Source organism: Peromyscus californicus, unplaced genomic scaffold, assembly GCF_007827085.1.
Source record: "Peromyscus californicus insignis strain IS unplaced genomic scaffold, ASM782708v3 Scaffold_3__1_contigs__length_106647218, whole genome shotgun sequence".
NCBI lineage: Eukaryota > Metazoa > Chordata > Mammalia > Rodentia > Cricetidae > Peromyscus > Peromyscus californicus.
In genome coordinates, this window is record NW_026294551.1 from 86,654,692 (window position 1) to 86,680,595 (window position 25,904).

Sequence of the window (25,904 nt, forward strand, 5' to 3'; positions counted from 1 at the left end):
CCGCTTCTGGGAGATAACCTGGGATCCTTTCGTTAGGGGCAGGAAGGCCTAGGCTTTAAGGAACCAATTCTTGCTCCTGAGTCCTGATTTAAAGGCACAGAGGAGCAAGCCCCCTGGGAAATATCAGGCTGTGAGGATCTGGAATACAACACATCCAGCAGGAAGCTGGGAAAGTAAGGCGCGCACGCACGCGCGCGCGCACACACACACACACACACACACACACACACACACACGTACACACACCAATTAGGCTTGTCAGAGCAGCCATGCATACACTTCAGGAAGGAAAAGACATGGGTTCTTTTTTTTTTTTAAAGATTTATTTATTTATTATGTATACAGCATGTATGACCAGAAGAGGGAGCCAGATCTCATTAGGTGGTTGTGAGCCACCATGTGGTTGCTGGGAATTGAACTCAGGACCTCTGGAAGAGCAGTCAGTGCTCTTAACCTCTGAGCCATCTCTCCAGCCCGACATGGGTTCTTTTGAGCAGAAAGTTCAGTTGACCCACACTTTATGGACATGTGATGGTCATCAGCCAGGGTGCTCCAAATGGACCCTTGTGAAATTTCTGGGGTGATGGATTAAGCCTTTATTTTTCTCTTCCCAACCAGTCGGAAAGCCTGAGAAAAGTTATCACATTTCTCAGAGGGGAAGGCAGGAAGATGGTGAGCTCAAGGTTACTGTGAGCTGTATAGCAAGACTACAAAAAAAACCACCCCAAACTCCAACAAAAAAAACAATGCAGGATTAATGTTTGACTGGTGCCAGAATTCGGTATACTTGTGTATCTTCTCAGCTCTATCCCTGGCCATCTTGAAGCCTCAGTTTCTTCATCTCCAGAATGGGTGTCAATATACACTACCCCACCTTCTCCAAAGCTTTGTTGTGAAGATGAACTGAGATCATGCATAGAAACGTGGGTGCGTGTCAGCTTTACTTTGGGGCTATTCCTCTAATGAACAATTGGAAAGTGTTGAATGTGGTGGCTCACACTCGGAATCTCAGCACTTGGGAAGCAGAAGTAGGAAGGCCAGCCTGATCTACATAGTGAGTGCCAGGCCAGTCAGAGCCACGTCTCAAAAGGCAAAAAAAAAAAAAAAAAAAAAAAATCCTAACAAACTGGATGGTTTTGCTGGGGGCACAGTTCAGCAATAGGGCGGGACATCCTGGGTTTGATCCCTGACAGCACAAACAAAAACAGCTAGAAGTATTTATGATAGCGAGGGCTTTGGCCCATCAGAGGAAGTGGAGAGGAAGAGAGAACTCCAGCCTTTCGGGGGTGAGGACCCCCCTAAGGTCTGAGATCCCTGGCTTTGAAGCTTAGTATTTACAGAATGAAGACAGGAGAAGAAGGGGCTCCACTCATCCCCTAGGTCAGTCCTCAGGACATTTAGATGAGAGGAGTGCACCTTGAAAGGCCTTGTCTATTAAAAGGAGGTGAAGCCCAAACAGGGAATTCCCACACAGTACAGGGAATTGACTGGCTATTCCTCAAATCAAGAGATTCTGACAAGGGAATTACCCAGGCACTGGACTTCATTCATTCTTCAGTCCAGCTTCCTGCCTCAGGCCTAGTTAAATTCACATTAGGGAAACACCAGACCTAAGAGAGAGCAGAGAAGGGCAAAGCCAGAGGATCCTTGGCTGGATGACTCCATCTCCTTTTTGTATTTAATTCGGTATTTTTAGTTTCTCAGGGCATGTATTTATTCTTGCTACAGGGTTTGCTATTTTGTTTTTGTTTTCTTTTTCCCCTGTGTTTGCTATTTTGACTCAGCTTTTGGATTCAAACAATCCTCCTGCCTCAGCTTCTTGAGTAGCTGAGAGACAGGTGCACTTCATTATGACTGGCAAGATATGTCCTTCCTTCTCCTCCCCTGTCAACCGGTGGAAGTCCTCTTAGGGAAGCAGATCCATGGCATTCCTAATTTTAGGGACCCTAAGGAAAGCCAGCTACATTTGCAAATTACGGAGGGGAGGGTTGAAACAACGTGGGGAGAATTGAATAGGAGGGAGACAGATGGTGTGAGTGCTGGGGGAAGGGACGAGAGATCCTGGAAAACTTATGTTCTCCGATTTGCAAGAATGTTTTCACTTAACCACTTCTTGCCTGACTCCTCATTCTATATCACAGAAAACAGGGTGTGTCAAGATTTGGGACCACCAGTGCCAAGAGCCTGGACACTCGGCGTGCAGAGAGGCTAGCCTCCGGGGGCAGCGCAGAGGTGGTCGGCGTTTGGGACTGTCCCACGAGGGGGCGCGTCTCGGGCTCTAGGACCCGCCCTCGCGGCACTAGGCGCGGGGAGGAGACCCGGGAACCCCGGAGCCCGGCGCTCCGCCTCCCGTTTCCGGGGCAGCGCAGTTACCTGCACCGCCGGAGCCACACCTGGCGGAGGCAGAAGTCTCGGGGCGCGCGGCGGGGGCTCCGGCAGCGGCTGCGGGAGGCGGCGGCGTGGAGCGCGGCGCACGGCGGCGGAGGCAGGCGACAGGCGGCGGCTCGGGCCGCTCTCCCGGCCGGCTGGCCACACACTCGGGCCGGCTGGGCGCCGCGGCGGGCGCACATGGCAGCGTGAGAGGCGGGTGGCGCGGGGCTGGGGCCGCAGGGCCGCATGGACAGCGGCGCCACTCCGGCCGGCCCCCGTTAGGGCCCCCGATCCCCGGGCGCCACCCCCCGATCATGCAGCCTCGGCCACCGCCTGGACCCAAAGCGGCCGGCCCGAGCCGCTGAGCCCCGCGGCGGCCGCGAGCTGCATGGGGGAGCGCGGGCCGCGCTCGGGAAGATGCCCCGGCCGGAGTTGCCCCTGCCGGAGGGTTGGGAGGAGGCGCGCGACTTCGACGGCAAGGTCTACTACATAGACCACAGGAACCGCACCACCAGCTGGATCGACCCGCGGGACAGGTAGGACCCGGGGTGCTCGGACCGGGACCCGGCACCGCGCCTGGGCCGCACCTGCCCTTGGTGTGCAGGGGAACTCTGCGTGCCTCTTAGAAGGTCTTAGTTTGCTCCCCTCCACACCCTCACCCCTTCTTGGGCTGCACTCCTGCCCTAACTAAGAGCTGCAGAGAAGGGCGGACGCCAAGCCGGCCGCCCGCAGCCCGCCCCAGGTGGAGGACTTAGGCCCCAGTGGCACCTGCCCAGAGTTTTGACCTTAAGCTCTGGCGGAGCTTTACAAAGAGGGGTCTGGACGGGATGAAGGCAAAGACCAAGCCAGGTGAGATGAACCTTCCCTGGGGACTCCCCTGGTTGAAAGGGGGTGATTTGGGTATTGAGGGGTGGTTAGGGAGCCGAGGGTCGCTAGGAGCCTACTGGAGGAAGGACACTCTGCCTGGCGAAGAGAAAGCAGCTTTTTGACAGGTGCTTCGTTGGCTGCTGAGAAAAGCTTTGGAGCAAGTCTGGGGAAGCCGGAGGTGGGCGGGGAAGGAGGGAGCGGGGGAGGGTAAGTGAGGGAGACTGGTTCTCCAGGAATCTCACAGCAGGTTGGAAGCTGCTAGGATGCAGATGGAGGTGAGAGGCCTCTGGCAAAACCCTGCCTGTAGCCTCCTCTCCTCCCTCTCCTCCTGCTGGGGCCAAGGCTCCTCAGCCAGTCCTGACCTTGGTGGCCACCTCGCTGGGTGTAGTTTTTACGGAGCCAGGGTAGAGTGTCCCAGAAATGTTGAATTTCCACCTGGTCTGTGACCTTGGGGGTTAGGTGCAGTGTAGCAACCCAGGACCCTTCATCTTTTGTGGTTCGGATAAGGGGATCTGAGAAGTCCAGGATGGACTGTATATCAAGACGGGGGTTAAAGTTTAAAAAAAAGCAGGAAGCAATGAGTTCAGGTTCTCTTGAGTACATTCATTCATTCATGATTTCATGGGTGCCTACTCTTTGCTCAGCGCTGGTCTTCTTCCTGTAATTTGGGAGAGAAAATTTTAATGCTACAGAAGGTTAGGCAGGCTGCTTTCGTCTTTTGGCCTCAGTTTCCCTTTGTGTCTGCCTAATAGTTTGCTTGGAAGGGAAGGAGTAATAATGAGAACTCAAGAAGACAGGCCAACCAGGGCTGCATAGTGAGACCTTGTCTCAAAAAAAAAAAGTTGGAAAGGCTATAGAAGGTGCAAGCTTGACTCCTCCCCACACGCCCCCTCCCCCCAACACCTCTCTCTCTCTCTTTCAGTGCTTAATAATGGTGCGTGTGTACGTATGTGTGTGGGCCTCTGGAGGCCAGTGGACAGCTCGTGAGAGTCGGTTTGCTCTTTCCACCTGGCAGCCTCCGGTGACCAAAGGCAAATGCCTTTACCCTCTGAGCCACCTCACCAACTTCCAACTCCTGTTTTCCCTAATGTATTTAGTATTTATATATTTTGGTGTTTTATTTTTTCTTTGTTTGTTTTTTGTTTTTTTGCGGGGGGGACGGGCAGGGGGAGAGGTGGTTTCAAGACAGGGTTTCTCTATGTAACAGTTCTGGTTGTCCTGGAACTCGCTCTATAGACCAGACTGGCCTCGAACTCACAGAGATTCTACTGCCTCTGCCTCAAGAGTACTGGGATTAAAGGCATATATTTTAGATAAGATCTTGCATTGCAGCCTTGCCTGGCTCGGAACTCAAGGAGATCTGCCTGCCTCTGCCTCCAGAGGGCTGGGATTAAAAATGCGCGCTACTGCACCTAGCCCATTTTCCCATTTTTACTTTTTTTTTTTTTTTTTTTTTTTTTGAGACAGGGTTTCTCTGTGTTGTTTTGGTGCCTGTCCTGAATCTCTCTCTGTAGACCAGGCTGGCCTCGAACTCACAGAGATCTGCCTGGCTCTGCCTCCTGAGTGCTGGGATTAAAAGTGTGCGCCACCACTGCCCGGCCGTTTTCCCATTTTTAAACACAAGAGACAATCGGAAAGCCAGGGATGCGATTCGCTCTACCTTGTTGCTCTTTCCACTCCCTACGCTGTTATTCTGCTCTGACTCTGTAGCCTCTAAATCTGCCCTGCGTTCTTCCCCAGGCCTCTCAGGTCAAGGTACGCCAGGGGCTCTAGAACTGTGTTGGTGAGCTGGACAGCCCCCTTCCCTTGTCTTCTCCTTAGAACAGACAACTTCCAGCTTATGTGTCCTACCCCGTAAGTCCCTGCCGCTGAGCCTGGGTGCTGATAGCTGTAGGGTGTCATGCTGGTGGGTGAGGACTACCCTGCCAGCCTTGCTGAGCATGCAACTGAGGGAATAATACATCACAGGAAACTTCTCAAAAATGCCAGTAATCCTTTGCCCTTGGAAGAGGGCAAGTGAATAGCCTCCCAAGAACTGACTCAGCTAGAACATAAGATCCCAGGTTGTAGAGTTGTGTACCACATTCATAACTTTTGGGTATACCTATTAACATATATACATATTAACATATATTGCCATTAATAGAAAAGAATCTTTAAAAAAATAAAATTCTACTTTGACTAGATGCTATGCCTTCCCTTCTGCAGTGAGCCAGGCCCAAGCAACCTCCGTTTTAGGAAGACTGGCTTGGTGAAAAGTCACAACCATGACTGGTGCTTGATGGAGCTGCGTGCATTCTTTAGTTTTCCACTCCCTGCTCAGCCCACCTGCACTGGGTTCCTACCCGGCCCCTGAGCTTGGGGTCAGGACTGAGGAATCACTCTGGTGGCCAGCTTTGAGTTTTGGGATGGAGCTGCGCAAAGGATGTTTGCTTCTCTGTCTTGGAAATCTCTTGTATACCTGGTTAAGGGTTCTGCCTTTTAACCCTGCCTGCGTGGGCATGGGCTCATTGCTTGAGCTCTGTGTGGTTTGAGTGCTCCATGGGTGATGGAAGAGGCTGGCTAAGTGCTGCCTTGTCCATGGGGCTCCCAGAGCTATGATTTCAGTCTTCCAGTTTCTCCTTACTCTAGCTGACTATGAGGGAGAAGGAGCTGTGCTAGGGATTGTCTAGGAGCACAAGCACGGGGGGGGGGGGGGGGGGGGGGGGGGGGGGAGGCAATTTAACAAAGCTGAGAAGAGCTGAGCTTTTTTGTTGGGGGGTGGTTAGGGAGGGGAAGCAGATTCTCCCTGAGTAGTTAGTCACAGCTTTACAACTAGTTAATGGTGGGAAGCAAACAAATGAAAAGTCACATTTAAGAAAACCTCACTCCTTAAGAGTGTGTGTATCTGAGCGTACATCACAGCCCATGCCCACCCATTCCCCTGAATTTCAAAGAAGTCACTCAAATGGTCCTTCAGTTGGAAAAGGGATTTCTCAGCCACCAAGGACAAAATAGTGTCTCTGGTTACCAACCCTAAAGAATGTCTTGGCACATTCCACCCTCTGGGACTAAGCTGTTTTGTGTGCTGTCCGTGGAGCTGCTGGGGGTAGAGAATCCAGTTTTCAGTTCCCCCTTTCACCAGGGGGGTGGAAGAGCAGCCAAGCTGCCAGCTTTGCCAACTCTCTCCCCTTCTTACCCAGCAAAGACCGGGAGGCTGGAATTCCTGAGGACGGTTGTCCCAACAACGGGAGAGGGTCCAGTGGGCAGCTTGGACCCTGCCCACTGGGCCAAAGGCTGCAGTAGCACTCGGGCTTTGCCCAAGTCAAGGCCAATCAGGGGAGGGAGGGACAGGTCCCTAGAGAACCAGGTGCTGCTGCAGGCCATACCTGAACACCCCTTAGAGCCGCTGAGCATAGGTGTTTCTGGAAGCTGCCGGCAAAGGCCCAGCGTCCCACATGTCTTAGCTTCACGGTATATAAAAACAAATGCACCAGTTGTTTGCTGAGGAAGAGTGGACCCTGGGACTGGCTCCACAGAGGACATTCCTGGCTTTGTGTTTAGATCTTGCAGGAACTCCCTGAGAACTCTGAGCATTTTCTGGGTTGGAGCAGCAGGTCTTGGAGACCCATGTAGCTCTGGGCTTGGCAGTCTCTCCCACCATCGAACTGCCTGTTTGTCAACCTGTTCAGAAATAAGTTTGGTTGTAGGATCTTGAGTCTCTAGTAGCGGTCTTCACGTTCTAGGCCCTGTTAGTCTAGCAGAACAGCAAGACTCTTTCCCAAGTGCACACGGGGTTTTCTCTACGTAATTCTGGGCCCAGTGAACTCCAGGTTCATACCTCCTGCCGTAAACAAACTTGCAAACTGCTTGCTGGTCTCCCTGTCTCAGCCCTCTGTGTGGTGGAGAACAGATAATGGTTGAGTGTTCACTGTATTCAGGTCTACTGAGAGCTTTACATGGGTCATTAGTTCTGTAAATCCTCCCATCAGCCCTGGGACTTGAATTATCTGAGGTTCTGGGAGACTAAATGCAGTGAAGCCACACAATTTTATTTATTTACTAATTTTACCAGCACTGGGATTGGACCTCAGGCCTCTGGCTTGCTTAGCAAAATGCTCTACCTCTGAGATACTACTCCAGGTGGAATCACCCAACTTTTGTAAAACTATGAATGTTAGATGGGCTGAGTGTAGAAAGAACCTGCATTTTCTAGTTTATGCACTTATTTATTTATTTAGCAGTGTTGGGGTACAGCCCACATTTCTAACGACTGCTCCATTCAGCCTCCAGCTCCAGACCACTGAGCTGCTGACTCAGGACCTCTGCTCCACTGTGGCAGGAATTTGGCCTTGGGAAATGGAACTGAGCCAAGAATGGTTTCACTTACCTGTGACCATTCTGGTGTGGCCATGGTGCACCAGGGGCCAAGAATGGATCATGAAAAGAGGGGTGAGCCTTTGGGTCCTGGAATGTTGGTTCTGCGCCTTGCCTTCTAGTGACCTCGACACATTTACGTATCCTCTCTGCACCCTGGTTTTGCCTGCTTCTTTTTTATTTGTTTGTTTGTTTTTGCATGAGCAGTTGCACACAAACCATCAAAGGAGGCTATTAGCTTTGAATAAGCAGAAGCAGGTAGGTTGGCCGGCTCGCATGCAAAAGGCACTACTGGAGAATGTCAGTTCTTCAGCTTTTACTAGGAAAAGTACCTGTGAAACACCTAAGTCAACCCGAGTCTCCACCCAGCTGTGCAGCTGGAATGCGCCTTTCTGATGATGTAACCCAGGCTTCTGATTTCACTGATGAAACTCAGACAAGTGACTTACCCAAGGTCACACAGCAAATCGATTTCAGCCTTGAGTAAAGGTCATCTCTCTTCTTTCTCTTATGGAAACTTTCCCCTAAATACCAGCTCCAGGTTCTCCTAACCTGTGTTGGTTTGGTGAACTGTTCCCCATTATCATTTTTGTCTGGGCTAGACAAGCAAATTTCATTCGTGTCTGCAACATGTGGAACAGTGAAAATGCCAGTGATCACATGAGAATTACTATTTTTATCGGTTAAAATGGATTTAAGGACACTGTCTGACTGTTGTCACTTTCCAAGTTTACATTGTGACATGCTTGCTTAGGTGGGAGTGTCACAGACCTGCTGGGGAATTTGCCCAAAGCTGTGTGTTTCATGTTCACACTCCTAATGTCCCATTACATATACACTTGCTACACTAATACCTGTATGCAGGTTACTTGAGAGGTTTTTCTACCGGTATCCAGGCTTGAGTTTAGCCAGATGTGATGGAATATCCCCGTAATCCCAGCACACAGGAAGCTGAGGCAAAAGAATACTGGGTTTGAGGCTAGCCTGGGCTATATAATCATATGATATCCCTACATATTCCATGAACATCTACTAAGCAAGGGAACATCTTGTGTCAATTTCAAGAAATAGTTGGATTATAAAACACTACTTGATGTAAAGGAGAAGAAGCAAGAGGTTTGGAAGCCCACAAATGCCTAAGGCAGTAAGTGATACCATGTGTTGAATTTTCACTCTGAGCTGCTCTATGGGCTTAGCGTTTGTAGTAGGATCTCATTTAATCCTTTCAACAGTATGAAGTCGATAGTATTACTCTTCCCATCTTGAGATGGGGAAACTTAGAAAGGTTAAGTAATAATTAATACCCAGCAAGGGGGACCTCTCAATCAATACCCCCATCCAGTAGTGTCGCCAGCTTGTCCACCCACGTCAGCCCACAACGAGCCCTTTGGACAAGGTAGGGTTTGGTTACTGCGTACTCTGGGAATGAGCAAATCTGACGTCGGTCTCAGGAGAAGATGCTGCTAAAGTCCCTTGATAGGAGGGGCCAGTGGGGCCCCATGGCAGCTTAGGAGACTGGTTAGAATCTCTTCTACCTCCTGGGCACAGACGCAGTGGGCATGAGAGACCACAGAAGTGGGCAGAGACTCTGAAAGACGGGAAGTTGTGCAGCGAGGTCAGGGTTGTTTCCGAGTCGCCTGGGCAAATCGCCTGCCACCCAGGAAATGAGTAATGGAGGAGGCAGCTCTTCTCGGTCCCCATCCCTCCCCCTTCTAGGAGAGGGCTTAGCCAAACTGACCTGGTTTTCCAATCCCCTAGGGTCCCAGGTAGCCGTAAGAGAAATACTGCCCTTTTGAAGAGAGAGAACCAAGTTGCCTTAGTTACCAGGAAGGCTGACATGTCAAATGCAAGTGCACGCAGGGAGAGACAGGCTTGACTCTGTGAGAGCCGGAGGTGACCAGCATACTGCTTCGGGGAGAATCCACGGTCAGGATTTTGATGGCATTTTTAGGGAATGCTGACTTAGTGACCGGACCACATAGAGTGTCAAGAGCTCTCTGATGACATGTGGCAGCTTCTCAGCTCTCCCTACCCCATTCTCTCAGCAAGGGGCCCAGATAAGTGGAATCAGCTTCACTTAAAGTGGCTTCAATAGCATTTCTGTCACCGGCAAAGGGCTCTTTGATAAGGGAGCCCTTCTACCTGGATGGGACCAAGAGCAGGACCGGAGCTGAATCTCCATGAGAATACCATGCTGTGCCTCTCCCAGGCTTGAATCCTTGTTTCCGAGTGTGATAGTGGAAGAAAAAACTAAGAGTCTATTAATTAACCTCTACACACAAGCCATTCAAGCCTCTAGTTCCTAGGCAGAAAACTTCTTACCAAAATAATGCAGTGGGAAGGGAGGGTAGGATAGACATCCACTATGGTTGGACTAGAAGAACATTCTGTAAAAATGCTGGTCTGGGAAGAGTAGATGGGTCGAGAGAATGAGGAGGAGAGAACAAAAAGAACAAGTGTGCGGGGTCACGTGCTCCCCCCCCCCCCCCCCCCCCCCCCCCCCCCCCGCCCCCAGTGCCTCCTAGATGCTTCTACCCATGACATCTCCCAGTTGGGAAGAAACGGGATCTTTCAGTTTCAAATGTCTGCCAAAGAAAAGGGACGGAGGCTTAAATTCTCACTCAATGGTCAGCCAGGGAGGGGGGAAATGAAACTGCATCAAGATTAGGGACACCTTTGTTGGCTTTTTCTTTTTCTCAGTCCCCCATTCATCACTTGCTGGCAGCAGGGACACCAGGCCAGCGGCAGCTGCTGACTTTCCCCAGCCGGCTGCCTGCTGTTGTCTCTCCCCGGTTTGGTGGCAGTCTCCCCATCCCCCCACCCCCCCAACACCTTGGCTTCTCGTGTTCTTGGGCCATCATTGGGGTATCCCTGGGATTCACCGACTGGCAACCGGCTTGGAGGGATAAAATGTCAAGATACAGGCATCAGGTGTCTGTTCCGGTGAGATGATTAGGACAGCCTTCCCACCCTGCCTCTATGGTTGGTTGCTTTATCAAGCTCCCTGAGCAGGTCACTGTGAACTCCGGGAAGTGCTTGCAAGTGTGTGGCTTGCCTTTGTGTCAGGAAGCAGTACTGAGAGCCCTAACTGGCACGCAATAATAGTGATGTTCAATAAAAATGACTATTTTTAATGCTTTTCATCCAGGATCTGTCACGCGCCGAGTCCTATTGTGCGCCATAGTTCCCGGCATTTTGCAAGTAGGGAAACTGAGGAAGAAAGATGACAAGCGACAATTCCAAGGTCATGCAGGTGCAAGGAGGTTAAGATTTCAAAGCCTTACTACTCCTTCCACCCCTGCAGACCCTCCTTTGGGTTCTGAGAAAAAGGAAAACCAAAGAGAAGGGACCTTAGTAACTACAGCAAAGAAGTTGACATGGCTGCCAGTGACACACTTTGTCACTATAGAGAAAAATACATGCGCGGTTGTAGCTTACCATAAATATGACCTATCCCATTAGTCCGTGCACTTCATAAAGATCCCTGGAGAGCAAGCAATAAGTCTAGGCTGGCCCTCTTGCCTCCGGCGAATGACATTGAACCACCTTTTCCTCCTCAGCTGTAAAATAGGGAGATGTAAAATAGGCTAGGCCTACCCGAAAGGTTTATTTGGGGACTAGATGATACCGATGTATAAGATCACAGCACACTGCCTAATATCAGGCTTTACAAGTCAGGCCACTACTGGTTAGACTAACTGTGTGCTGGTAGAGGAGCTAACCCCACTGTTTCCTCCCTTCCAGCTCAAGTCTCTTGACGGCCATAGCTCACCTGAGCCAGGCTGACATTAGTGCCTGCCGACCATCTTGGCAGCACTCATTGTATAAATAAATCAATAAACTTTTCCTCATGGGTCTTATCAGAGGCAAGCCCTTCTTTGGAATTTCTTGAGTGGAGTGACTTGCGGGTGAGCTGGCACCAGGACTGTGTGTGTGAAGCAGGAGGAATAAATTGTGATTGCCAAGGCTTTACATACATAGGAGCATTCTCTCGGAACTGCTTTGTTAGCGGGTCATTGCCCTCCATGTCTTTCCTTTTAGCTGCTGGAGAATCTGGGGATTTGGGCGTGCTGGAGGTGCAGAAGGGCCCTGGCATTTATCAGTCCCACCCAGCCAGGTGTCGGCCATTCACTCCACAGGTATTTATGGAGTGCTTGCGATGCCGGGGATCAGAGCAAAGTCCCACTGCAGTGGGGTGGATGCTTGGTTGAGGAAGACTAGCCAATGGTTAAACAGGTAGCTGCATTATGACCCGGGACTTGGTTCTCTTGAATTCCTTTACCCACGTGAGGAAAAGAGACATGCCATGCTGGTGGTATGAATCTGGATTTGGAAACTAAAGACCTTTGTGCCTGCCATAGGTGTTACTGAGAGCTTGCTGGTGGTGAGTTGCTTTGAGTGCTGGGAAAGTACGTTGTGAAATATAAAGTCTCCAGTTCATGGAATTTACTACAAATTGGAGAGAAACGTAGCAGTCTCGGAACTATGCAAATACAGCTAGAGGTAGGTGCCAGGCCCTTCGAGTCCATTTCCTTTCTGCCCGGTCTCATCTCGACACTTCCCGTCATTTAACAAATATTTATTGGATGGTGTGTCTGGAATATGGCAGCCTGCATTCCACACTGATGACTCAGCATTGAATATGACCTCAAAAGTTGTCGCCCTTGTGAGGTTCACCTTCTAGAAGATGTCAGAAGGCCCTAGAGGGTACTAAAAAGCCTTGGAGGTGGAGTTGGGTTCTGGCTCTGGAATGTTTGTGTCCAGCAGGTCTCCTGGTCAGGTCTGTACCCTACACCTTGAGAACTGATGTCTTGACTCATCTAATCATGGCAGTAAGTGGGTACCGTGGCAAGATGAGTATAGGTAGAGTCCTGTGGTGCTCCTCCCTACAAGAGCTAGCGGGCCTAAGGAAGTAGCTTCATCGCCCTTCCATGATTGTTTGGAGTATTCTTGTTCTGGTTTTGATAACCAAATCATGTGCTTACTTTTTAAATTATGTGGCCCAGGCTGGCTTTGAACCTCTGATCCTCCTGCTTCCACCTACTGAGTACTGAGATTGTAGGCCTAGACCATGAAACCTGCATACCTAGACCTGTGGGGCTTTCTTGTACATGTTGGAGTAGAGCACCTAATCCGAGAAGGTTCCAGAAGCCTGGAGCTATAATCTCTTTTTGCTAGAATGTGTAGAATGTATCTGTCCACGACTGCCCTCCCTGCTAAGCCGTGCACTGAGGAATTCAGAGCTCCCTCACCCCTGAAAGTTCCCATCCCTTTCACTCCCGAAAGTGCAGGGGGGATCATGTTGGGAAAAGGTGAATGCCTCCTACTGCTGTGGAGTCCTCACCACAGTCCTCTGGGAGACCTTACCTTCACTGCACTGACCAGTACTGCACAGTCTTAGGAGCAGTTCTGTGTGGCCAGTGGAAGTGATCTTCATCATCTTATGAACACTTTACTATCATGCCCCTGTGCTGACTGTTCAAGCCCTTCTTTATACACCCCACTGTCCTTTGACATCTTTGCCTTGTGCTCCAGCTCTCAGATGCGTTGGAAGTCGTCCCCCCCCCCCCCCCCCCCCCCGTCTTCCTTGCCTTGGCTCTCTGTAGCACCTTATGAGCTACATCAGAAGAGCAGGGTCACCTGGGGCTTCTCGGTTCTAGTTATTGGGTTGTTCAGTGGTTGGCGTATAGCGAGAGTATTTGAGTCAGGAGGTGCATGCTTCAGGACCAAGAGTATTGGGTTCTATTTCTCTCTCTCTCTCTCTCTCTCTCTCTCAACAGGGTTTCTTTGGCAGTCTTGGCTGTCCTAGAACTAGCTCTGTAGACCGGGCTGGCCTCAAACTCACAGAGATCCACCTGCCTCTGCCCGCTGAGGGCTGGGATTAAAGGCAGGCACCACCACCCCACCCCACCCCACCCCGGTATGTTCTGTTTCTGATCCATCTGTGTAGGAGGAAGTCTGTTGCTCCTCTTGTGACTGGATCTCCATAACTCTCCAACAGGGAATCAAGGACCCTTGATTTCTTTGCATAACAGAAAATGAGGGGATGTTGCTGGAGCGAGGGAGCAATAGAAAAAGGACAGTAGTTCCCAGCTAATGCTACATATTAGAACCACCCATCACTGGTGGAAATGTTCAAAATCTGCACACACAGATTCTAGCTTAGGTGGTCCAGGGTACAGCCTGGTTGGGATTTCTAGAAAATGTCCCATTGAGAAAAGGGTGTGTGGGTACCCACTTGTAACCGCAATACTCAGGACAGTGGCTCTCAACCTTCCTAATGCTGTGACCCTTAAAATAGTCCCTCGTGTTGTGGGGACCCCCAGCCATAAAATTATTTTCGTGGCTACTTCATAACTGTAATTTTGCCACTGTTATTAGTTGTAATGTAAATATCTGTGTTTTCTGATGGTCTTTGGTGAGGGAACCCAGAGGGATCGTGACGCACAGGTTGATAAATGATGACTCAGAAAATAGAGAACATAGGGTGGAGAGTTTGAGGCCACTCTAGGCTACATAGCCAGTTCCAGTTCAGCCTTCGGTGCATGGCAAGACTCTACCTCAAAAAGAAAAATGGAATGGAAAATCCCCAGGTGACTCTGGGGTGCATCTAGATTGGAGAATCATAGCTAGAGTTAAGTATCTACTTTCTGGTCAAACTTGAATGAGATTGTGTGAAAGTATCACATAAAGAACACCCATGTGAACATCATCTCAAAACTTAGCATTATACAGTTCTACTTGGGAAAATTGAGGTGATTCGGGAAGTGTTAAAAAAAAAATAGTTGCCAGAAGTGGAGAAGTGCATATCTAGGGAACGTCAGGTACTTTGCTTTCTGTAATTTTCCCTCTTCTATACTATCTTGTTATTGCTTTCCTGATGTGTGGAATATCAAAGGCTCCTTTTTACCTGGATATGAAAATCTTCCACTCCCGTTGCGTTTGTGATGCTTTGCAATAAACTGGTCTAAGCTGTTCAGCGCTGTCAGCCTGGGAGCTAGGCTCAGCTTCCTTTCCCCCAGCAGTACTGGCTCTGGCTTCCACCCATGCACCTGCATCCACCAGCCGTTTGAAGAGCGGGCGCTGGTGTTTACCGCTCGCTCTCTGCATCATAGCTTGCTGGCCAGAACGGACACTGTCGAATACTTATTAAGACTGTACGTTGTGTCAGTCTCTGGGCCGTGTGCTTTGACTGTATCATCCATTTTCATTCAAGGGACAAGGCTGAGGCAAGAACTCTGGCCGTCTCCATCCTGCTGGTGGGGAAACTGGGTACGGGGGACTGGAAACTGGCCTGTGGTTGCAAAGCTAATGAGTGGCAAAATGGTCACGTGAACCACCTCACCCCCTTCATGCTCTCCACCGTTCTGGAGGTCAGGCTAGGCTAGCTGCTGAGGAGAGCAATACTGAGTGAGGTCATTCCAACCGCAGCTCCCTTCACAACTTCCTGTGATCCCTTCAGGACAGCCACTTGAAGTCACTCAGGGCTTTCTGCTGGCTCTGCTCCGGGTTTAGCTACTGTGCCTCTCAGCGTGCAGGGCTGGTGAGCTCTCCTGATCCACCTGGTCTGTCAGCATCCCTCCTGGTGATGGTTTCCTCGGCCAAAGGCCCTAGCCACCGTGTAGACTTCCTCCTTCTTAGAGACCCCGTTTTGCTTAATGGAGCTCAATCAGGTGATTTGGCTCCAATCACCCTTGCTTGACAAGAGCCAAGCCTTGGTGTGGTTTTAGGGGCGTGGATAGCCAGTGAGTGGGCTTGGTCTGGCGTTTTTGCTCAGCCACTGGAACATCCTTCAGGATGTTTGTTTTGAATTCACTAGAAGTCAAGTGGGTCATCTCGGACTTAGGTTTACTGAGCAGGAAGTGTGTCTGGCCATGCTTGGATTATCTCCCACTTGTGCACGTTGGGTAGAAGAGAAACTAAAAATTCTAAGCCAAGTGTGGTGGCACTCACCTGTAATTCCAATACTTGGAAGCCCGAGACAGGAGGAACACAAGTTTTAGGCCAGCCTGGGCTATACCATGAAACCCTGCCTTGAAAAGAAAAGGAAAAACAAAAACAAAGAAAGAAAGAAGGAAAAAGAATTCCGTGAGTTCTTCCTGTGTGATTCCTGACGGGCACTAAACAAGGAATGGCTACGGCAGTGAACAGAGCCAGACATCCCACCAGCACTCACAGGGATCAAACAAATGATGGCCAACTGTGAAAACAAACTCTTAACTCTGAACAAACGCATCAAACAGAATGATGGTGGACCGTGAGAACACAGAGGGTCGTGCATTAGAAAATGGCGAACCGTGTCAGGGACACCAAAGATCCAGGTGCACAGATGGAAAGATTCGTAGGTGGAAAAGCAAGTTTTTCCCTTTAGTTCAGCTAAGACCCGTTGATATTGACCACCTCTTCACCTCTTTAGCTTTTCTTCATTACAGCCACCAGTCCATGGCACAGTACTGGTAATAAACAGTATTCCTGACTTTCGCCAGGGAAGTCCCTCCCACCACCACCCAAGGCTGTATGTACGATCTGTTGACCTCGTGTGTCACTCTGAAGAGTGACTCAGATGCAGATTCCCTGCGCTATCCAACCTAGTCCAAACCTCTAGATGAGATCCAGACCCAACATCCCAGTGCTTAGGATGGAATCTTAGGTTGGCTCACTACTGCCTAAGGGGCAGATTGTGCAAATCACAATAGAAATCCAAAGAGAACTGTCATCCCCTCAGCCTCCCCACAGCTCTTATTTATTTATTTAAACACACACAAACACACAAAATGTGCCTTCACCCCTTCCTCCACACAAACATACACATACACATTCATACCCACAAAACACATAAGCAAATCAATAGCCCTTTCTTGACACCACAAAAATAAGAAAACACACAAAACTCCCCAGCTTTCTCATGCATACTTAGATATCTTGTGTTAGGGATGATTTCAGGAAGATGGCCATGTTGTAAAACTACCCTGTAAAATTCCCATGCCTCCTTTACCTTGATTTACTGTTGCACATGTCTGCTTGACTTGTGTGGTCTCTCTCTGTCTCTCTCTGTCTCTCTGTGTCTCTCTCTTTCCCCCCTCTCTCTCAGCATACAGCTTAAAGTCTCTGTATGAAATGTAAATGCTTACAACCAGAGAACTAGAGGTATTTACAATTTCTTCCAGTTTGGGTATATTTGCATGCACCTTGTACATCTTGGGGTTAGGGGCCAAGTCAAAACACAATATTCACCGGTGTTTCATGGGCACCCTTGTATGCACAGGCTGAATTTTCGGTAATTTAGCTCATGTGACATGGATCTGTGGGGTGGCACTTTCCATTTGCATGTTATGTTGATGCTCAAAATTTTCAGATTTCTGAGCAGTTGGGGGCTAGAGGTGTTTAACTTTCAGTATTCTGAAAACCATCTTATTTAAGGTAAGTTGTAATAAGATCAATCCACGTGAATCTATTAAATGGGCAACAGAATTTATTAAGATAGAAATTGAGGCAATCCACTCATGATTACAGAATGGAGTAGACAGCAGAAATCGTCCTCTGATCTGACCTAATGAGGAGTGAATCCACCCTGCAGGCAGGAGCAGGGAGAAGGGGCCTGTCTCCTCCCGTCTCCAGCTCCTTATCAGAGGTCAAGTACAACAGCGGGAAGCACCGCCTCCTCTGGGCCCTGTAGCCCAGGGTCATGGGCGGAGCAAATACCACTACAAAGTTGGAGTCTTTTTGTTTTTCAATTTTTAATTTTACAAAGCGTCCCCCACCCTCACAGGGCCAATACTCGGGAGATGGAGTTACCAAACTCTCGGCACTGGTCTTCTGCTTCTAGCCTATGTGGGTCAGGACAGTCCCGAACCTGCCCTGCACTCAGCTGTTCCCCTTGCATGACTCCCCCACCTCCCATTACAACCACTGGGACCGCACTGCCTTGGAGGACACTGGTCTTTCCTGCCTCCCCTGCTTCTGCTGCTTTGGAGAATGCCTGAGTTAAGAAGTTCTGTCCCAGGCAGCAAGGCTGTAGCTCACTTAGGATAGTGCTTGTCTAGCATGTGCAAAGCCCCAGATGAAGCAAGTTAGCACTTTCCTGCAATTCCAGCATTTAGATGGCAGGACAGAAGTTCAAAGTCATCTTCATACACATAATAAGCTTGAGATCAGCCTGGGCTACATGAGACCCTGTCTCAAAAACCGAAAGGTCCATTCTGGTCCCAAACCATAGTGACCTATTGAAGACCAAGCCTAGAAAAGCAACACTCTGCAAGGACTGGGGTGGTAGGGGTGGGGAGAGGGGTGGTTGGGGGTTCTCAGGAAGCCAAAGGTAAGGACTCAGGCCCACCTGTGGCAAATGGGAGCCTCAACAAGGGACTGGGAGCAACTGAGGTACCGTAGTCCCCCCACTCTTCCCTCTGTCCTCCCCGAATCCCCGTGTATGAACCTACCTTTTACTAACCTGTGACATTGGCGGACTCTTAAATACTCAGAAATACCAGTAGTTAGTTAATATTCTACTCTAGTGTTCTTGTGCTGGTGACCCAACTGGTGTGCACGGCTCTAGCTAACCTCAAGCCCTCAGTCTAGACACAAGCATCAGAAATGTGGACTAAAAAGCTATGGGACAGACTTTGAATGGAGTCTCGTGGAACATAGTCACGTACTGACCATAGCAGCTGTTCACTAGGGCCATGTCATCAGCTGTAAGCATCTGTAGGGCGTCCCTTCTCAGAACCACAAAAGCAATTGTTCTAAAGCTCGTGGCAATGCACAGGGTCTGGTGGCTACTGCATCCGAGCATTTGTTTTGGTCCAGACCATCCCCCGTGGCAAACTCCTGTTTATTCGCAAGAACACTGTCCTCTACTCTTCTGCTTGGGGTTATGAGCTTTAGGCCAGCACATGACCACTGCCTCAGAGCTTTTGAGAGGTGCCCACTGAATCAACATCTGCATTCATTAAACTGTTTAAATGACACATTCATGGTGCATTATTTACTGCTACAGCGAGGCGTTTCAGGGGCGTGCACGTGTCACGTAACAGTCTGCAGTTTTGGCGGGTCCCAGCCATGTGTGGGCTGCGAGCACGGCCCTTGAGTGTTGAGCATTCCAGGTGGTGTGGCCTCCTTGGTGCAGCCTGAGCCTCCCGTGAGCTCTGATCTGGAGTATGCCACATGGTTGTGGTGTCACTTTTACAGCCAGCTGTAAATGCTATCAGAAAGGATCTTCCTAGCTATTCTCAAAGCCCAACATGGAGTAAGGTATTGAAGCTGGGTGGGGTGAGGCGATGGAATTCTCCTGATTAGGGGTTCGCACCTGCTGAGAAAATGCAAGGCCATGAGGCCACATGACGGTGGCCAGCAGGGCTGGATGCCAAAGGTTAGAATGGAGTCAGGCCAAGCTGTGGAACTTGGTATCTGGGAACATAGGGCCAGTGGTGGGACCTTCACAGGAGCATTGTTTATTGGCTATTGGTATGAGGAGATACTATCACATCACAGAGAGAGGACTGCAGACCATGGACAGGGGCAAGATGAGGAGGCATTGAGGTTCCCAGCAAGCTTCCCAGGCACGTGGGCCAGTTTCCTGGGAACAAGGGACTAACAAGAGTCATGAAGGTGGACAAGGCTTGGGTTGACTCCTCCGGGGATTTCAACCAGAGGGTCGGAGCTAACCACAGGCAGCAGAGTGCTGGTTGGCTTCTCCTAGCCTGAAGGTGGCAAGGAAGTGTGGCTGCATTCCAGAAGTTTTTCCATTCCAGATTGGGACGCTGCCCTTCCTGGTAGGGCTCACCTGTGAACTGTGTTTCGGGGTGAGCAAGGACCTTGCCCCACACATTCCTGAGATAATATGCCCAGGTCCTGCCACTGCCTTGCCCTCGCCTCCCATCCTCCCTAGAAATCCCTGTAGTGTGTAGGACAGAGGCTGACACCCTTCCTGGGTTTATTTCTAGTGTGTTTCACATTGGTGTGTGTCTGTGTAAATGACCAAAGAACGAGTCATTAGCAATCTGCCCAAAGTCCCCTTGGGAACATCCCAAGGAAATAAACCAATATTCTGTCAAAGCTACAGAGAGCTTTCTCCTTTCCAATCCCTCAAAGCAGGATTTCCCAGAGTATTCTCCCCAGACCTCCTGGGTTAGCCACCCCCACACAACTGTGTGAGCTGAATAGAATAAAACTTCAGGGCTCCTAAGGATCTGCATTTTCCTCCTTCCTTTCCTCCTTCCTTCCTTCCTTCCTTCCTTCCTTCCTTCCTTCCTTCCTTTCTTTCTTTCTTTCTTTCTTTCTTTCTTTCTTTCTTTCTTTCTCTCCTTTCTTTCTTCTTTTCTCTCATACGTTACATCCTGACCACAGTTTCCCCTCCCTCCAATCCTACCAGCCCTTCCCCCCAGGGAATCTGCATTTTCAATGTGTTTCCTAGTTGGTTCAAGTATGGCTGCCTTGAGACATCACTCTCATGTCCAGTGTGGCTGTCTTTCCCTAGAAGGTGCCCTATTAGACCTGCTTGTGTGGGGCCCACCTCTGTGCTTCTAGCGAGAACGAGAACTTTCCCCATAGCTTTCATTGTCTCCTGACTACTCCACTCAGTGGTGAAACATCTTATGGGGTCTCCCCAGGCTTGGTTCTGGTTTGGCACTCCTCAGTGAGAGAGGATACCTGTGAAGGGGCTGGCTAGCAGGCTGGGGATCTCTGCAGAGTAGGGCCAGGAGCACCGCTTCCTACCAACAGTCTGCCTTCTGCATCCTGCCAACAGGCCTGAGCACTTGGGCCAAGAGGAGCCCAAGCTGAGACTGGCAGGAGGCATTGCTTACCTGCCGGGAGCTGAGGTGGACTGAGGTGTCCTTGGGGAAGCACAGCAGCATGTATGGGTATGTGTGTGTGTGTGTGTGTGTGTGTGTGTGTGTGTGTGTGTGTGTGTGTGTGTGTTTGAGACAGGGTCTCATGTCATCCAGCAGGGCCTCAACTTGCTTTGAAGTGAGTAGCTGAAGATGACCTTAAACTCCTGATCCTCCTACCTCTCCCTCCGGGTGTTGGGATTACGGGCACACACATCATGCTGGGCTCACACAGTGATGGGGATCCAGCCCAAGGCTTCATGCACGCCGGTAAGCCCTAACAAGTGAGCTCCATGGCTAGCCCCTGTGTGTTTTTTAAGACAGTGCTTTATGTAGTGAGGTTGGTCTTGAACTTCTGATCTTCCTGCCTCCGTCTCCCAAATGCTGGTATTATAGGAATGTGCCACCACACCTGGCTCTTCTGTCTGTATTTGGAGAAGATACTGTTGTTTGGAAGTCTTTCTGCTGTAGGAAAAAAAGACCCTGCCACTTTCCAGCACCAGGTCTGAGTCTCTGTCTTGCGTGGCTGCGGGCCTCAGGCCACCCTGCTGTCCTTTAGGTGGGAGGAGTGGAGGAAGGGAGCTGCCTGGCCATGAAGCTCAGAGGGCTTCCCACAGCTTCCTTAGAGCTCACTGGCATGCTCTGCCTGAGAGGTTCACCATTACTATTGGCCCAGCCCAATAACTGTTGGCCCAATCAACAGAGTCCAGACTAAGCTGCCAGTGCCCTAGACAGGCTGTCTCTGTTGTGTTGGTTGTGGGGAGAGCCAGGTTCCTGGGATCCGAGATTGGTGTCTATCACCCTGAAAAACAAAATTCTTTCCTTGTTCTTCGCTACTGACCCCCCCCCCCCCCCCCCCGCGCCACCGCCGCCGCCACCCCCCAAACCTGCCTTACCAGTCCTGGTGCCTCTTCTGAGCTGGCTCACAGTAGGCAGTGAGACTTGGAAAGGGCAGGCCTGACCTAAGAAAGCTCTGTATGCTGACCACAGCTGGGAGGTTTGGGGAAGGAAGCCCTCTCTGTAGAAGGCTTAGAACTCGCAAAGTCGCTGAGGGCCCCACCAGTAAATGCTTCAAAATTGGAGCTGGCGATTCAAGATTTCATATTTAAAAAAAAAAATATATCGCACTAATAGTAAAGGTTTAAAAAAAATCTTGCTGGGCAGTGGTGGCGCATGCCTTTAATCCCAGCACTCGGGAGGCAGAGCCAGGCGGATCTCTGTGAGTTCGAGGCCAGCCTGGTCTACAGAGTGAGATGCAAGACAGGCACCAAAACTACACAGAGGAACCCTGTCTCGAAACAACAACAACAACAACAAAAAGTCTTGCTGGCCACATGGTGACTGCCTGCTGGCGAGAGTGCGTTTATTGGGGTCATATATACTCCTCCTTTTCTCTTGTCCTCATCTTTCAGACCAGGCCAGATTGGTAGCTGAGGCCCAGAGAGGCATAGGAACTTTCTGCAGTCACACAGCAAGTTGGCAGGAGTGCTAGGATTTCTGTCCCTGCCCGCACTGCACTGTCTCTTCAAGGTTGTTGGCACGTGGGTTTAGAGCCATTTCATAGAACCTTCCTCTGCGTGTTCTAACTAGAGAATTAGTTAAACTCTCACGCTCTCCAGGGTGCAGTGGCTCGGAGTTTGGGTCTTGGAGAAAGTTCTTAACCTCATTCCCGGATCCCACAGATCCTGCTCTGAGGATGAGAGGGGCCCAGAGGTGGGCAGTGTCGCTGGCAGAGACGGACCTTGGGCATCCTCTGTTCAGGCCACCTGCCACAACCACTTAGACTCTAGCCGTGTGGGAATGAGAGAGCGTGCAGCGCCTCATGTCCAGGGTTCCTACTGTCCCAGCTCCCTGGAGAGACAGAGACGGGATGCTGGGGGAGGAAAGGCCAGTGCTGCTGACAGCTCCGATGACAAGGCGAATAGCTCAGGGAAGAAGAGGTCCTCTCAGATGCCCCCATCTTCATTCAGAGGCCATTCTGCAAAGCAGTGACCAGGTGATGTGAGAAAATTCCCCACTGTAGAGAACACCGCTACAGGTCCTGTGCTCTGTGGAAGCCAACTTTCACAGAACAACCCCTAGGCTGACTGGCTTTGTTCCTGTTCTCTTTGTCAAAAGATGATTTTTTTTTTTTTAATCTGATTAAAAAATCTGTAGTTTAAGTCCGGCCTGTTGGCTCACATCCTAATTCCGGCACTTAGGAGGCAGAGACAGGAGAGGACTATGGCAAGTTTGAGGCCAGCCTTGAGGATCCTATCTCAAAAAAAATTTCTTTAAGAGGATGAATGGATGGATGGATGGATGGATGGATGGATGGATGGATGGATGGGCGGGTGGGAGGGTGGGTGGATGGATGGATGGATGGATGGATGGATGGATGGATGGGTGGATGGGTGGGTGGGTGGATGGGTGGGTGGGTGGATGGGTGGGTGGGTGGATGGGTGGGTGGGTGGATGGATGTGTGTGTGTGTGTGTGTGTGTGTGTGTGTGTGTGTGTGTATGGGTGAGTGGATGGATGGATGGGTGGGTGGGTGGGTGGATGGATGGATGGATGGGTGGGTGGATGGATGGATGGATGATGGATGGGTGGGTGGGTGGATGGATGGATGGATGGATGGGCAAATGAGTCTATGAGTCAGTGGTCTGGGGTTGTTCTCCACTGCTTTGGATTTTCACGTGGACCAAGGGAAAATCCACAGTATTTGATCTATTTGCAGTGTTTCCTCAGTCCCCAAAGTTCAGAGGTGGAATCAGTCCATTATATTTTTTATTAGATTGTTACTCAGGATGAGCCTGACCATAATTACAGACAAAGGTCTTCAGCCTTATTATGTAGAAGCTTTTATAGTTTACATTAAGGGAAACTTGGTTATTATCATATTGAAAACAAAGCCACATCTTATGGTTTACTGGCTGACCTCAGACTTACCACATAGCTAAGAATGACCTTGAATTTCTGGTCCTCTTGCTCTACCAGGGTTGAGTGCTGGGATTTCAGGCCTGTAATTCCATGCCTGATGTGTGTGGTGTCTCCTGCATTCTAGGCAAGCATTCTACCAACTGAGCTATGTTCCCGGGCCTCATATTAAATTATCTTTTACTTTAAAGATAGATATAATAGAAAGTTTGTCATTTTAACGATTTTTATGATTTATTTTTAAATGTGTGTGTGCGCATGCATGCCCTTGGAGGCTAGCAGAGGGCGTTGGATCCCCTGAAGCTAAAAGTTATAGGTGTTTGTGAGCCACCTGATGTGGGTGCTGAGAACTGAACTTCTATCCTCTGCAAGATCAGAGCAGCATGTGCTGGTAAGCACTGAACCATCTCTCCAGCCCCTACTTGAACCATTTAAAATGATACAACTGAGTAGCACGAAGACATTTCCACTGTTGCACAGCTATCTCCACTGTCCAAGTCCAGAACATTCTTCATCTTGCAAAACTGCCACTCTGGGATTGGCGGGGGAGGAGGGGCATGATCAGCGGCAGAGTGTTCACTTGGCACTTGGGAGGCTCTAGGACTGACCACCCTAACTCCAAAACCGTTCACCCATTAAATGGCAACTCCCTGTCCCTCCCTCCCTGCATCCCATGGCAGTTAGCATTCCATCTTCTGCCTCCGCGAACTTGACTTCTCTACAGATGCCGTGAAAGTGGACGCACACAGCTTTTGTCTCTGAGCCCGGCTGTTTCACTTTAGCATACTGCCCTCAGAATGCACGCAGCCAGTAGGCTGTGTCAAGTTCCCTTTTACCTGTCGACCACATTGTGCACTTCGTTTGTGGCCCCAGGTTACTCTCACCTGCTAGTGACTAATGCTGCTGCAGCAGATGCAGTGTTCAAATACCTGCCTGTGCCACACTGTTGGTGCCGTGGGTGGGTATAGGCTCGGAGCAGAAGCAGGGGCCTCATGCTCATTTTATGTTTACTTTTTTGAGGCTTTCCCACGGGGTCTGTATCATTTCATGTTCCTGCCCGCAGTCACCGGCAGCTCCTGTTTCTTCGGGTCCTTGCCAGCATGTGCTTCCTGCTGTTTTCATAGCCATCCTGCTGAGTGTGACGTGGTATCTCCTTGTGGTTTTGATTTGCATTTGTCTGGAATGATGAAAGAGATGTTTTGTGGAAATGTTCAGGTGGCAGATTCTTCACCATGATGCCTGGTGTTCATCCTGGCCCCATTCCTCACTTTGTTCTTTGAGTCATTTGCCTGTTAATCTCTGACTCATTTGCCCCCTCCCTCTCTCTACCTTCCCATCTGCAAAATGGGCTACACAGTAAACAGTCATGTGCTGAGAACTGAATCCTGGTTCTCTGCAAGAGCAGCAAGTGCTCTTAACTGCTGAAGCCACCTCTCCAGTCCCTAAAATAAATTTTTGTAATTTATTATATATATATTTATTTATTATCAAAAAGCATTTTATTCTTATTACTTATATTCCCAGAGCCTTGTAAAAGTTTATAAAACAAAAAGGGGTTGTAAGTGAAAAAAACTTTGTTGTTGCTGTTTGGTTTTTTTTTTTCGAGACAGGGTTTCTCTGTGTAGCCCTGGCTGTTCTGGAACTTGCTCTGTAGACCAGGCTGTCCTCAGACCCACCAAGATCTGAGTGTCTCTGCCTCCCGAGTGCTGGGAGTAAAGGTGTGCACTACCATCGCCCAGCTGAGTAGCATGCATTTGTACCTGCCGGGCCATCTTCCCAACCCCAGCAAGCAGAAGTTTTAAGAAAGCCTGCCACAGAGCAGTGCGTGCGTGCATTGTCTCGGGGCTGGGCCTGAAGAGAGTGTAAACTGCTGCCTGCCACCGCCTGGGCGTGTTTTCTTCTCCACCTTGTCTTCTTTCAAGGGTGGCAAAAGCCTCGCTTGGCAGATGTAAGTGAGATGATAGCTGGAACCTGGTCAGGTGAGCACATCCCGGGAAGAACCACGGAGGCCTTCAGGATCCCTCTTGAGATGGGCGGTGCCTGAGTGGGTGTGTGTAGAGCTGGCAGCTGCTGGGGCCGCCTGAGAGTGAAGGGGAGAACTAGCTGCCACGTCCTTTCAGCCAGTAGCTGTGAAAGCAAATGGCCAGCGAGAGAGTAGATGGTCGAGGACATGAAAAGCTGCATGTTTTCACAGGGCACTGTGTCCTTGTCCACACGCCACATCTCCTGGGTCTGTCCTCATAGTGCCCATCAGGTGCCCCACCACAGGGGTTGAGTCTCAGAGCATCCGCGGGACCCTGATGACAGCTTCCTCTGTGTCCTGGGGCAGCTGTCTAACCTGACCCCTGGGGAGATGACATGGGAGAAAGCAGTTTCCACCTCTTCTTTAGTGCCCAGCTCAACACCCTTAGCAAGGCCGGAAGAACAGACAGATGTACTAAAGGAAGGGAGAGCGTCTGTCCTGCCTCCGCCTGGCTGTGCCCATTCTCATGGCCCCGTTTAAAAGTCACTTGTGCAGGAACTTCTCAAGAGAGTCAAGGTCAGAGAGACACGCTCTCAGGGACAGTAGT

General features: G+C 50.0%; 1 protein-coding gene across 2 annotated transcripts in view; it reads left to right on the plus strand.

Moving 5' to 3' along the window:
- Window positions 1-2,558: 2,558 nt before the first annotated feature.
- The window catches only part of Wwc1 (WW and C2 domain containing 1), a 157,139-nt gene continuing 133,793 nt past the window's right edge, over window positions 2,559-25,904 (plus strand). For both annotated transcript variants that reach the window (XM_052758572.1, XM_052758574.1), the window contains exon 1: window positions 2,559-2,906. In XM_052758572.1, the coding sequence (XP_052614532.1) occupies window positions 2,788-2,906 (119 nt within the window). In that variant the 5' untranslated portion in view covers window positions 2,559-2,787. The remainder of the gene's footprint in view (window positions 2,907-25,904) is intronic.